Below are 14,756 nucleotides of genomic sequence, written 5' to 3' on the forward strand. Positions count from 1 at the left end.
TATATCAAAAAACTTTCTTGATAACAGTAAGTGCAATTGAGATATTTTAGAATATAAGGCAAACGAAACAAGAAAAAAAAGAAGATAAGATTAGGTCTAATTATGGTGAACAAAATTGATCTCTTGAATTTATGAAAATAAAAGATTTTTGTAATCATTTACTATCATTGTAAAAGATTGGTCGTACAGCAGCCTTAAAATCTTCATAAAACCTTTGCTCTGAGAACATGGAGGCTCGTTTCCTTGCTGCAGCAGCCATCTCCAACCTCTCATTCTCTGGCATCTTAATGACTTCAATGATAGCTTCAGCAAATTCCTCTACACTCTCGGCAAGAAATCCAGTCTGCTTTCCATCTTCTGGTAACACAATATCCATCCTTGGACCAGCTGAATTATGCGCTGAATGAAGCCAAGAAGCTCGTATTAGTTAGCATATATTTCCACCAAGTCCCTAACTGATCCTTGTATCAGTTACATTCGTAACAAGCTCGTTACATATGATTTATAACAACACAACATGACTAACCAATTGGTATAGCACCAGCAGCCATGTATTCCACTACACTTATGCCGAAGTGCTCATCTGTCATGGAATGGATTCCGGCTACAGCACCACCCAGAAGCCTGACCAAATCACTGCATCGACAATAGATTAAAAATGAGAACAGCACTTTTATTCAACATGTTTTGAAGTGATCGAAATGGATAATCTACCTAAACATTTCACATTCACTTTCTAAACACACAGAGAGGTAACGGTACTAAAGATATCCAATCAAGTCTCGTTAGCTTTTTACAACTATGCATAATATTACTTCTCTCTGTGTAATACAATGACCTGAATATCCAGCCAATTTTTAAATTAGTTTTTCTTTTGGGATGAGGTAACCAACACAAAAAGTCCGTCTCACATGGAACTCTTGCATTGACAAATAGCTTCAAGCAATGAAAGAAACGTCTGGTCCAGACAGTTCAGCAAAATCATGCCTTGGATTTCAAGAATTTCAGACTACCAAAATGGAGTTGTACTACTAACCTGTACAATACATTCTTGTGGAACTCAACATGATCATCCACATTCAATTTAATAGCTAGATCCTTCAAATTTTGCAACCTTTTCTCATCCGCTTCATTCCTACAACTACCCACTAGTTGGATTTTCGGCCTTGGCAAATCTTGGTCTAACTTTTTTATGGCAACTGCAAACGCCTCAAGTTGAAGCGGGTGTGCCTAAATCATGGAAAAGAAAAACAAATTTTATAGGACATCAAGGTTGCAATATACCTTGAAACATCTGCACAAGTATGGGTACCTTGATTTCCACAAGGACTACATAAAAATGCCCACCTTCTCTGGACGGAACTGAGCGACAGATACTATCTTCGGAGGCTTCATTGACTTTTCCAGCGGAAGCACCTGTCAAGAGCAACGCGATGTTTAGCTTATATTATGCAACAATGCAGCTTCTTAAAATCCAACCCAGACCCAAAACACTATAACAAAAATTGTTAAGACCTTCAAAGGAGGATTTCTAATGTCATTTCCTTAAATTTTCACCAAAGGAAGAGACATGAAAGTCCAATAAGATTGAAGCAAGAAATCCGTCTGGATATTACACTCATCCCACTCCCATCATATACTTAATAAATTCCAAAACAAGACAATACTTGTTAAAAAAAGAATTGAAAAGGCTAATAGTAAGAATATTAGCCTCGATATTATATAAACAAATCTACAGAAAAGGGGAAAATATTAACAAGTTTAGGCATAAGGAGGAGGAAGAAAGGCTGTATTAACACCAAACAAGTAAAGTACAGACCTGAAGCCCAGAAGTATCACAAGGAGGATACACACGCCTAATTCGAGCTGGTATTCCCCACAGCTTCTCAATATGAGATTGAGTCCATGAAGAATTAACCATTGCAAGGTGTGCACAAGAACCAACGATGCTGTACAGCCATCCAAATAATGCATAATAAATTACCTTAAACCGTGATAGTATTGCACTGCCAGAAAAGCAATTTCATGAGCTTCATGCACAGATACAATACAAGCAGATGAAAAACAGAAAATTTACAAGCTTGTCAAATTCAGTCCCTTCTATAATTTCACAAGACTCACTAAAATATCTAGATGTACAGTTCAATGAGAAGCAGAGTAACATCTAGCCGTAATATGCCAATATATCTTCTTAAGGCTGCCAGTTAGTGTATGAACACATTAATTTGATAGAGAGATACGTATACACGTGACAAAGTCTAACTGAAAAAAATTTGAAAATAATGATTTGGGAAGATAAAAGGTACAAGCAGATCAACAAATTCTTGTAGGGATTCTTGGCACCACTTAGTTGACAGGCAACAAAAATGGGTCGTCAAGCTAATTAGAGTTTTTTCCTTTTTGTTTCAACATGGTAGACAAACCTTAAGGTGCTTAGTTCCATGCAATACCACCAAAAACTTCCACCCAAGTGACGTCTTATCATGAAATCCTATAGATGGCATATGCTGATATAAAGTAGTTGAACTCACCTCTTGGCAATAAAGGAATCATTGTTGTACATTGAACTGCGACCACGAACACGGGACAGCATGTCTAAACTGATAGTTGGATAATGAGTATAGGAAATAACTTTGCATCCAAATATACGAGCAACTGGATAAGTAAAAGCATATCCACTGGTATCAAAGTAATATAAAGGTGTATATTTGCACAAAGCTTCCCAGGCAACGTAAATTGATCCAAGGCTTTGACCAATCATTGTGAAACGAGGGTAAGTGGTTTCTTCGACCCACTTTCTCTTATGCAAATGGACCACCTGACATGCAGGATATCAGTAATCTTGAGCAAAAAAAGACATTGAATGTGAATTTCGAATGACGACATTATGCAATATTTATTTTTACAGGGTTTTATATGTGGTAGTGATTACAACCATCAAACATATGCCAGTGATGAAGCATCAACAAAGAAACACAATATGCAGCAACACGGGTAAAAGGAGGAGTGTACAATTTAGATATCTCAAAGTACAAATAAACATGCATAAATAATATGTGCAAATCAAAATAGATTAGAAGCTTATTGTTAAGGAATGCACAGGAGGATTTCAATGTGTTATTAGGGGTAAAAAGTCTAGAAAATCCAATATAGAGGAAGCAGAAAGACTACATGGTAATGTTGAAATACCTGCTAACAAAATGCCTATAAAGAAGCTAGGAATCTCCCTGATAACTATGAACACTTGATACTCTACTGTATCAAAGAAGCGGTGGGATTTGAGACATGGGTGGGGGTGAGGGGAAGAAGATAACGAAAACATGGGCATAAGTGAAATAGGAAGTTGTTTGTATAGCTAAACAGAAGGGAATATCCACCCATCCTAATGCTGGATATTTAGAACAAAGCCTCCATCCTCACACCTAAACACTACATGCTATTACAAAGTATGGCATGTCAATGAAATAGACACTTTCTTAAAACCTCGAGGAAATACTCCCTCCTCTCTTTTACAATTTATAGGACAATCTTCTACTTGTGACTTTCCAAAATGTTTGAGACTATTCCAATTTCATTCTACATTCACAACTTTTAAGAATTCAAATTCATTAAACTTTTTTAATTACCATACAATCAAAAAAAAAACATTATAAAGTTTTAAACTTAAACATGACATTTCCTATCAAATCTAACGTATTCAAAGCGCATTTGGTGCATTGCACTTGCACATATCTTTAGCTTGAGACCAAAAGATTCAAAATTTTCCCTTATTTCCTTACATTCCATGCATAGTTAAGCTAATAAACTTGAATCGAAATGGAGCGAGCAATAAATTTATTTATCAAGTTATTACTGATAAACTCTGTTTTTTTCTATATACGACGAGTTCAATTTTTTAAATTTTTCAGCACGATTTTTCTTAATCTAACTTATTTAAACACATGAGAAGTAAAGGGATTACCTTAGGAGGGTGGATTAATTTGACTCCAAATCGATCAAGGGCACGAGCAGTAAGACTGTGAGGAGAAGCATCGAAATCACCTGTATATATTACACAGTCTAGATTTGGGTTTTCATCTTGGATAGCTTTGACGGCACACCACAAGACTCGTTCTCCACCACCTCCGTCGTTGGTGTATGGGTGGAAGATCCCGACAGCCTTCTTTCTGTTTCTCCGGCCATCGATTACCAGTAACAGTAACCTTATTGCTTGAGCAATTAACAACGTTACGGCAATGGCAGCACCGATCAGAAGCCAATTAGAAACCCCCATTTTTCGTTTGGCTAAATTTCAGATTTTGGGTACTGATATTATTTTAGGGCTTATAGGATGAGATTTTGTGTATTTCTAGTTTAAATAAATTAAAATTGACCTAAATATTAGTCATTTAATTTTAAGGAGTTATGATAATAATTTACTTTTTTTAAAATAGTTTTTAATTTTATTGTTAATTCGTATTTGATTATAATTTTTTAATTTTTTTAATAAAATTAAACGTGGAGTTAGATTCTAAATTTGAAAAAGTGTTTTAAATATGTTTTTCTATTCTCTCTTTCGTAAATTTTAAAGGGCATATAATTGAATTTATTTTTGAACTGCGCAAAATGAAATTGATTTATCCTTCCTTAATATATAGTTGAGGTCAAATTTATTCATAAATTATGCTACAAATTTCTCATGAATTTTAAAGGAGAGAAGCTTAGCACTTGATAATGTAATGTATCACACGATTTAAGGATTAATTTTTTAAGCAAATGATAAATTTAAATCTTTCACATAATTTTTGGGGGCAAAATCAACTCTTTCACATGGTTCAAATGTAAATTTAATATATTTTTTTTCTAAATTTGAGTTTTTAAATTTTTTGGTCTATTTCATTTTTTCTTTTTGTTGGATTTAGCTCTCCTCCATTTTATTTTTCTTCCCATTTTTCTCAAATTAGTACTTGGATTGGTGACGCATAACATAAGTTTAATATAATGATGAGGATTTAATTTATTAATCATAGTTAGAATAATTAATACTTTCATACGTTTTCTCTCAATTTTTAAATCTACAGTATATTTTTCCTAATAAAGATATATTAAAAAGATATTTCTTGCCTAGAATAAATTTTCTAACTTATATAAATGCAAGTAATTACACATCTTACCATTTCACTTTCATTCATTCATTATAAATTTGAATTGATTTAATTAAAGACTACCAATTATAAAACAATTGAAAAATTATTATACTTCAGAATATGTTGCTGATATTTTAAGATAAATGGTTCTTCTTACGAGTTGAATAGTTAATTTTTCAGAGAATCTATGATATAAAAAATATAAATAAACTTATATTCATAGCAAAATTAAAGTTACATAAAATAATACATCGGTAAGAAGTTTGCCAAATACATATCGTAAAAGGAGAAATTTGACAAATTATAAAAGAGTGAATAAGGCAAAGTGATTAGATATGTAGTTATAACTTACTCAAGCCTTCAAGGCAAAAAAGAAAAATTAAAGTATAAATTTAGAAAAATACTCATCTACCATGTAAATTTAGAAGGAATAATTAATCCACAATATTACGTCATATAGGATCCGGCTGCTCTCCATTTCTCTTCTCTCTATTTTCTCCAAGTTCCTATTTGGATTAATGACGCATGTCATAGGTTAAAATAAATAATTAAAATTTAATTTTTCAAAGTAAACCTCTAACCATGATTTAGTTAATAAATATATCATATATCAAGTACTATCAAAATGATTATAATCTCACAATCTTAGCAACATATTATTTTGTCCATATTATTTATTATTTTTACGTAGGATCTTTTTTTTTTTATATATAATGTTTTTATTGTAATCTTTTGTTAAAGGTATATTGATCCGTGATTAATAAATTACCTAGAGATAATCAAACCATCTTGACAAACATATTTTAATTTCATAATAAGATTAAGAATACAGTGGTACCAGTACATACGGTAGGTTAATTATAGCTTCCATACTTCTATTCAGTTAATTATTCTTCTAATTAGATAAAATATATTATATAAAAGGAACAAAATGATCCTACATAAAAAAAAATATAATACGAAGAAAACTTTTTTTACGTGTATTTATGGACAAAATAATATGTTGCTAAGATTGTGAGATTATAATAATTTTGATATTTGATATATAATATATTTATTAACTAAATTATGGTTAGAGATTTACTTTAAAAATTAAATCTTAACCATTTATTTTAACCTATCACATGTGTCATTAATCCAAATAAAAACTTGAAAAAAAAATACAGGAATCGAATCCCATCATATACATCTACTGATTAAAATAATTTGTAATCGTAGGCTTGTAGAATCTTTTGTGAGGAAATATATAGCAGTAATTAATTTTTTAATAATAGTTAGAATTTCATTTAATCTTAAAATAAAAGACAAACACAATTACTATTAAAATCTCCAAAAGATTTGATTTTGTAGCTTTTTATAAATACAAAAAATTCACTAGCCATCTTCATTTTTTACATGAAGATATTTAATAAGATAATTTTTTTTCTTCAGTCCAAATTGTTAATATCAATCTAAAAAATAAAAACATTTATATGTTTACACGGTGTTGCATGCCTAAATGTAAATATGAAACGATATTTAAAGGACTCTACATCTGAAGATGTAAAGGACTCTACATCTGAAGATATAAAGAAATAGATTACATATAAAGCCCTCGGAAATTGAAAAATCTGCATTTGAAGATGTAAAGGACTCTCACATTTCTCAACAAGAAAATGTAACGTTTGGTATGTCCAAGTCAGAGAAAATGTAAAAGTATTTTCTAAACCGGTGATCGAAATTCCTAACACGCACTTATTTTATACTAAGGTCCTATTTACCTATGAACTTATTTTATAAGTAATTTTCTATCCCTTTTCAGCCTACGTGACACTAACTTGAAAAAAAAGTCAACCAACATTGGTCCCACAAGATAGTGCCACATAGGCTCAAAAAGAATAGAAAATTATTAATATAATAAATTCAGAGGTAATAGGACCTTAGTGTAGTATAAGTATGTCTTTGAAATTTCGATATTAGTCCATTATCTCATATATATATATATATATATATGACAAACAATAATACTAATAGTGAAAATGTCATAGAAATTGCCTCTTCCTTGGTTGATCCAAGCAATATGAAAATAGGTGATGAAACTGTCATCACAACTGTCACTTCGTGAACAGTAACATTTCGGAACTAAAGAGTGTATTTGTTGGAATTGATGTTCTAAATAATGGAGATCTGTTGCTCTTTCATGTGAAAGAACGGTGCCTAATTATTCAATTTAAGCGCATGTTGGTATTGGATAATCTAACTGTTATTAGTACATTAGAAGAGTTGTTGGTTTAGATATTAAGAAGCCTGTCATTAGTGAAGGTTCGATGCGTCCTAATTGGAAATCGTCTTCGATTCTATCGGAGGAAGAGGTGAAATTAGCTATGTATGAAGTTCATTCGTGCTTTCAAATTGCAACCGAGCTAATTGCAGATGCAACCAGTGCAATTATTGTTGCTTAATTTGGTTCTGTAAAGCTATTATTTATGATTTTGATAGGTTTACCTAATATTACTAGTTGGTTAATTACTAGTTCTGAGTCAGCTTTTTGTTAAGGTTCTTTTGTGCTATGAAATATCAACATTTCTCTTTGGTTATTTTTTCTCTTTATAATTCAAGATAAATTAAAGAATGTTTGCGTGACTTGTCATGGTTGACAAGGGCTGCATAGATTGTGCATATTGTTCTATATCTTTTTATGTGTCAATTATCAAAAATAACAAATTGAATAATAAACCTGCGAGAAAAGTATGATACAGATTAATTATAGAACTACTATAAAAGTGAGCAAGCATGGGGTGGAAGAAGGGGAGGGTGATACAGCCGAGGAGAGATTTTCTGTGATTTTGATTTTGTAATAAGAGTAAAGGGAAACATAATCATGGCGATCAACTAAAATCTTGGGAAAGATTTAATTTTCTAACTCTTAATAAATGTATTTTTTATTTTATGTCTTCAGTTTTTACACAAGATTTAAAAATATTTTATTTCTTCCATTCAATTTGTAAATAGCCGTGAGAGATCATTTTCTAACAAAAAGCCCGACATTGATACTTTTTCATAATGTTACATACCTAATTAGAGTTGGACGATCCTAGCAAAACCATAAATGTGAACGACATAAAGAAGAACAAATGTAAGGTTTTGAGAAAATCACTTAGGTGAAGAGAATTAGGAATGTAGCTATATATGCCAAGAGGTTGAAGATGTAACGTTTGGTTTTGTACAATTAGCTATAATTACTGATGCGACTGTTATTCTTACAATAACTTGTATTTATAAAGTTAATAAATAGAAATAAGATGAAGCAGAAAATAATATAGAATAAAAGAATTAATCCGAGTCCACAGAAATTACTGTGTGTCCTTAAGAAATTTAATCCCCTCACTGTACCCAAGGTTATGGATTAATTTTTCCCAAGATAAAACGGATTAAACCTGTTAAAGAAATAGCGGTACCTCAAACTTCTTTAACTTCAACGAACTTAAGAACAACAACAAGTCACACAGACTCAGTCGATCGACACTTTGATTTTATTTGAGAGAAAAATAAATGCAGAGAAAGAAAAATTTGCAGTGATTAAAAAATCAAAAATTGACTTCCTTTTATAGCCATTTTCAGCAGGAACATGTCTGTTCAGTGAAATCTGTTCAGACCCATTTTATCCAGAAAGTTGTGTCTTTTGGAAAAAATAACAATTTTTTTGAAAAATTGTGTCTGTTAGGAAAATAACTACTTTTTGGAAAGTAACGACTTTTCGGAAAAGTAACGACTTTTCGGAATGTTACTGTTACCCGCAAATTTATAAGAGATAATATTAACAGAATTTATTTGATTTAACAAAAATTGATTAAATAAATTTTGTCCAAAAAATTTATCAATCAATCACATCATTTGCCAAATCCAAAGAAATGACTTTTCATTTGTACTTTGCAAATGACTTTTCATTTTCTCTCCAAAGTAGTTCCCTCACTTTTGATATTCTCTCTTTTCTTTTTCCATTCACACTTGCTAAAACCCAACAGCGACATGTTCAACTACAATCAGATTCTCTGTAGTATTGTTATTTATGAATTCGACTCCTCTCCATTTCGTTATTTATTCAATTTCTTATTGGGATGTGCTATAATTACAATGATAGGTAGCCGATTCCTCTCTTTGTTAAGTATCTTTTGTATATTGGAAATCTATGGACATCTTTTCCTAAATAATGTGGTCATTCTTGTGTAACCATGAATGTGAATGATATTGTTAAAGAAGAAATTGTTTGGTACAAAGAAAAATATTTTTCAAAACATGTTTTCTTTTTCTTATTTTTGGTTAGATTTTCTTTAAAATTAAAAAAAATGACTTTTCTAATAAAAATTGAAAATAGGGAAATTTCAAATTTATTTTCAAAATGACTCTTCTAAAAAATAAAAAAATAAAATTAAGGAATTTTTAAAATATAGCTTACATAAATTTCATAGTGTAAACCTAAAATACCTCACATCCCTACTCTTTTCTAATTTACTAAAATCCCTTAAAAAGTCATCCATCCAGATACATAAGATTTATTCGGATACATCACTCATGCAACTTAATATGAAACCTAAACGTAAAATTAATTTTAAACTGTAACAACTTTAAAGAATTGAAAGTTTAAATTTTCATCTCCTACATCTATCAGAAATCGTAAGAAATCTAAAGTGTTCGATCAAATTTGTTGTTGATACAAGATTTTTATCTCCTCCATCTATCAGAAATCATAACAGATTCAAAGTATTCGATTAAAATGTCCGGTACAAATTTTCATCTCCACCATCTATCAGAAATCGTTGCAGATCCAAAATATTCAATCAAAATGATTGATACAAGATGAATATATTGATTTCGTGAAGACATTTATGGATTTGGATTGAGAAGTGAGTTATGAAGGATACAAAAGTGATGAAATATTTTGAGATTCAAATTCTTTTTTCAGTTTGTTGAATATCCTTTCAATTTTGATTCAAAATTGTTGAAAATTTTTATCATAATTCTTCTCATAGTTCATTGAAGCATACTTAAATTTTTATTCAAATTTTTTGAGAAGATACAATATCTTTGTTAGTCTTGTTACTATCATCTTAAGGGTTTGAAGAAGTTCTAAGTATTGTAATCCATTTGATACATTAAAGTAAATTTGTCCATAAGGTTTACTTTTAGATCAAAAAACTACTATGTGATAGTGATTAAGTATCAATACATGTAGTTAATTTCATTTTTACTTGTGTTCTCGAAATGACTATATTAATCGTAATATATTAGTACTTATGTATCTTATATAAACTGATAAGTATTGTATTCCTATACATTAGATACATTAAATAAGCAAATTTTACACATAAAGTGTTTGCTTAGAGTTCGAAACATTATTGTGTGATAATTATTCTATATCAAATATATGTAGTATTAATTCAAATTATTGTATGATGACCTAATGTTTAGCATGATACATTAATAGTTCTATATCTTGTTATGTTTGTGAAATACGTATAAAATTATATTTTTTTTGGTATCTGCATTTACTATAAGTTAGTTGTCTGATTGCTTGCGATTGATACATAGAGATAATTGTTTTATGGAATGTAACACTAATATCTTTAACATTAATAGGTTGTTGCATCATCTGAATATCTTTATTCGGTCTATAATTCTAAAAGAAGATAGATTGTTTGCCTTGAAAGATAAATATGCAAGTGTGGAAGATTTCAAGTTCATAATATAAACTTTATTTTTATATAATGTATCATTTTGTAGTTGATAATAATGTATCTAATACAATTAGGTTGTGAAAGAAGGATATATGTCAGCTTAAATAAAGTATATTTATAAATGTATCACAACAAATAAGAATTGGATTATCAATTAGATACAGGAACAAACACAATTCATTAAGGAAATATGATTATGAAACCCCCCAGAAATTAGAGGAAAATATTAGACGGTATGAAACTTTGATAAAAATTAAAACTCATACTATGAGACGATGAGAAGATTAAATAATACAAGAATCCTAACCAGTTTCAATGAAAGATTAGTTGTTAGAGTCTAACCAACTCAAATTATAAAAATTTTGCAAATATTATACTAATTGTTACCAATAATAACTATTACTATGTCAACGTCATGAGCTTATGCCCTGGACGTGGTCGGCACCCAATGACCATTGATGATTTTGAGCGAACCCTTGACCTGACTTATATAACTTAGTGAAGGACTTAAACATAAGATACAACTCAAGGAAATAGCTTAAAATAAGTAATTAGCCAAAATGATAACCCAATGTCTCTGTCAATTACAAGTGAAAGGAAAAGACTAAAGAAAACTACTACCATCTGTCCATGAAGCCTCCAAAATAAGATGGATGCTGGGACAGGACCCCAATCATCCTAACAACAGAACACTAAAGCAATTAACTAAAAGCTAAAGATGTCATCCGAAATGAAGGGAGGCTTACAAACTGAATCTGAGTTGCTCACTGGATCAACGGTGCACCGAATGCTATCTTAGTTACATGTGTCTGCATCATAACACGATGCAGGCCAACTGGTATCAGTATATTGAATGTACGAGTATGCAAGTTGGAATGCTAACTACACTTATGCTTGAAAATGAGTAAGAAGGAATGTTACCTTGACTCTGCTCAACTCATGAATATCTTAACTCATTTCAATATAATGCAATTTAAAAGTAAATGCAATATAAAAAAATTATCTGAAACATGTTATAAACGTTGAATGTATGCAAAATAAAATTAACTCTGGAATGTATGTAAAAATATAAGTAAATTGATGTATATAAGAATACAATAACTTTGTGGGAGTTTCTCTAACATACAACCATCACTTAAGAGCTACAGTGATGATACAACGATCTACCTTGCTCTGCCAGCGCATCCTATAACCGGCCAAAGATATAAGACTTAAACTGCCTAATGGATCCACCAGTCTACATGGTTTATGCGGGCTATGAGTTGTCTGAACTCTCCTCCATATTGATGCTCAATACATTCCCAAAAATATGTTGGCTCTTATGTTTTAAAAACATACTGATTAAGTTATTTTTAAATTAGTGCTTAAAATACATAGCTCAAAGCTATCTTGGAAATCATAGTTTCCCTGCTTACTTTTTTTTAGAAAACTATAGTTCTTTCTGAAATCTTGCCCTAAGGCTCCTTGGAAATCAAAGTTTCCTTACTAGTTAAATGTTAAAACATTTTAAGTCTCTTTGGGAATACTTGGTCCCCTCATACCTTTAAAGAAAAGAATTTCAACTTACTCTTTACCTAGCTTGAAACTTGAGTCTTAAAACAAAGTTAAAATGTTTAAATAAGACTCTTGAAAACCTTTAAGAACTTTACTTTAACTTACTTCTTAACTTTAGACTTGACTTTTTAACTTCCTAGACTTTAAACTTAATTTTTCTTGAATTGAACTATGGATTAAAGGTTCATGATCTCGTGTTTATGGATGATTTCATGATGTATAGACGTATCTTATAGTGTTGGAATCAACTAAGAAATGTGTGTACATCACTTGAGAACTAGTAGGAAAAGATGGGGAAAGAACGGGGTCTTCAGGCGTCTTTAGCGATCTGAGAGGCGTGGAGCACCAGAGTCTGTCCTGAGGAGCTCTGACTGGCACGGCGCGCCAAATCCTGACAGACACAGACTGTCCTAAGGGGCTCTGGTTGGCGCGGCGCCCCAGGCGTGTCAGACGGGTGTTTTGACTTTTCTTCTCCATTTTTCATCACCAAACACTCTAAACTTCCATGGATCTCACCTCATCACTTAGGATCACTATTAACCTCAATACCCAATATATTAGACTCAAAAAATAATCCGAAAATACGAATCCAATCAACTAAAAGTATACTACAAGACAACCAACAAAATTCAACCATTATTTTTCAAGAACTTTAATGTTCATCATACAATATAATCAAAATAGCTGAATTAAATAAATTGGTGTGTGGGTGAACTAACCCAACACAAAAAGATCTCACATACTTTAATAACGATCACCTCCGACGAATTTCGCTCAACGATCTTGAAGTACTTGATGAATCTTGATCTTTCTCCCTTCTCCTTCTTCTCTTCTCTTTTCTCTCAAGCGCTAAGTGTGAATAACTTTTCAAAAACTGACTTAAGGCTTAGTTTTACCCCTAACAAACCTTCAAAATAAATTAGGAAATAGTTGGGTGAAAAGACCACATTACCCTTCTAGAATCTGGATTGGGACCTTCCTCAGTCCAACAATCCAACTTTCGATAGGCATATCTCCTTGATATAATATCGAAAATGCACAAACTCGACGACCATGGAAAGATCTCTCCAAAGGCTTTCCAACCATTTAAAGAATTGACTGTAACTCATCCTGAGATAGAAGTTATGGCCATTTGAAAATTATCAAAAACTTACTTTTTAATACTTAAGAAATTTTTTCAAATTTTTTCTATTCTTTCCAAAAATGATAAATTTTAGTTTTTTAGCTTATTTTTTGTTATTACGAGTTACAAGATGTTACACACTATTACTTTATTCCTAATTTACGTTGTAGTGTTCAGAATTGAAAGGTCACTTATTTTATTTAATTATAAATGTTGGACTATTTTTAAAAATAGGTAAAAGACTCATAAATATTTTATTTTTATTTTTTTTGTCTAAAAATATCTTTAGCCTACATGAAATAAATTGATTTTAAATTTCAAATATGAATAAGAAAATAATTGTTAAGATTATATGACTAAAAATAGGGAGAGATTTGTGAAGTGAAAATGTCAGAGCTCTTGCCCCTTTCTTGGCTGGTCCAAGCCAGCGCTTACAAAGTTAAAATCGGTGAGGAGACCGTCATCACAACCGTCACTGATCGCGAAGCTATCGCGATCAGTAGCATCTCGGCACTTAGGAGTGAATTGGAAACTCCAGATCCATTTGTTGGAATCGATGTTGTAAATAACGGAGATCTGTTGCTCTTTCATGTGAAAAATCGGTGCCTAATTATTCAATTTAATCGCATGATGCTCTTGGATGATCTAACTGATATCCCTGTTCCTCTTAAGGAATTTCTGCGGGACAAAAGTATCACTTTTATAGGCCCTAGAAACATAAGCCAGAATTGTACTGAGTCATATATATCTGGAACTGGAAGTAGCAGCGATAAAATAGTATTGAATAGAGTTGTTGATGTTGGTTATTTGACTGGTAAGCTTTGTAAGAAGCCAGATCTGCTGAGTAGTACACTGGAAGAGTTGTTGGGTAGAGTTGGCATTGATATCAAGAAGCCTCTGATTAGTGAAGGTTCAATGCGTCCTGATTGGCAATCGTCTTCGGTTCTATCGGAGGATGAGGTGAAATATGCGATGTATCAAGTTCACGCATGCTATCAAATTGCAAGCAAGCTAATTACTGATGCAACTGCAAGTGAGTAATAACATGATTTGGATATGTAGTGTTAGTTGTTTATGTTTATTTCTTGTTACCAATATTAAGCATCTTTTGTATCTATATCTATGAAAAATCAAAAACCAAGTGGTACTATAGCTTATATTGCGTTTATCGAAAGTTAATTTGACTAATTTTAAAAGTTAAATTAGATAACATTAATTCGACATTTTAAATAAAAAAAA

General features: G+C 31.3%; 2 protein-coding genes across 3 annotated transcripts; one reads left to right on the forward strand and one right to left on the reverse strand.

Annotated features, from left to right (window-relative positions):
- LOC101250940 (GDP-Man:Man(3)GlcNAc(2)-PP-Dol alpha-1,2-mannosyltransferase) lies at positions 1–4,346 on the reverse strand. Of its 2 annotated transcripts, none has more exons than XM_004249033.5 (7): positions 3,962–4,346; positions 2,532–2,818; positions 1,820–2,006; positions 1,348–1,416; positions 1,037–1,230; positions 527–636; positions 1–399 (listed from the first exon to the last, which is right to left on the reverse strand). In XM_004249033.5, exons 1-7 carry the CDS (start codon positions 4,271–4,273, stop codon positions 155–157), a joined length of 1,404 nt encoding a protein of 467 aa, XP_004249081.1. In that variant the 5' UTR covers positions 4,274–4,346; the 3' UTR covers positions 1–154. The 2 variants fall into 2 exon arrangements, with proteins under 2 accessions (XP_004249081.1, XP_019071722.1); XM_019216177.3 differs by having other exon boundaries at positions 1,820–1,949; positions 3,962–4,336.
- A 9,409-nt stretch (positions 4,347–13,755) lies between these two features.
- Positions 13,756–14,705, forward strand: LOC101251234 (uncharacterized). Its single transcript, XM_004249034.5, has one exon. The coding sequence runs from the start codon at positions 13,905–13,907 to the stop codon at positions 14,556–14,558; it is 654 nt and encodes a 217-aa protein (XP_004249082.1). The 5' UTR covers positions 13,756–13,904; the 3' UTR covers positions 14,559–14,705.
- Positions 14,706–14,756: the final 51 nt, after the last annotated feature.

This window comes from Solanum lycopersicum, chromosome 10 (genome assembly GCF_036512215.1).
Source record: "Solanum lycopersicum chromosome 10, SLM_r2.1".
Taxonomy (NCBI): domain Eukaryota; kingdom Viridiplantae; phylum Streptophyta; class Magnoliopsida; order Solanales; family Solanaceae; genus Solanum; species Solanum lycopersicum.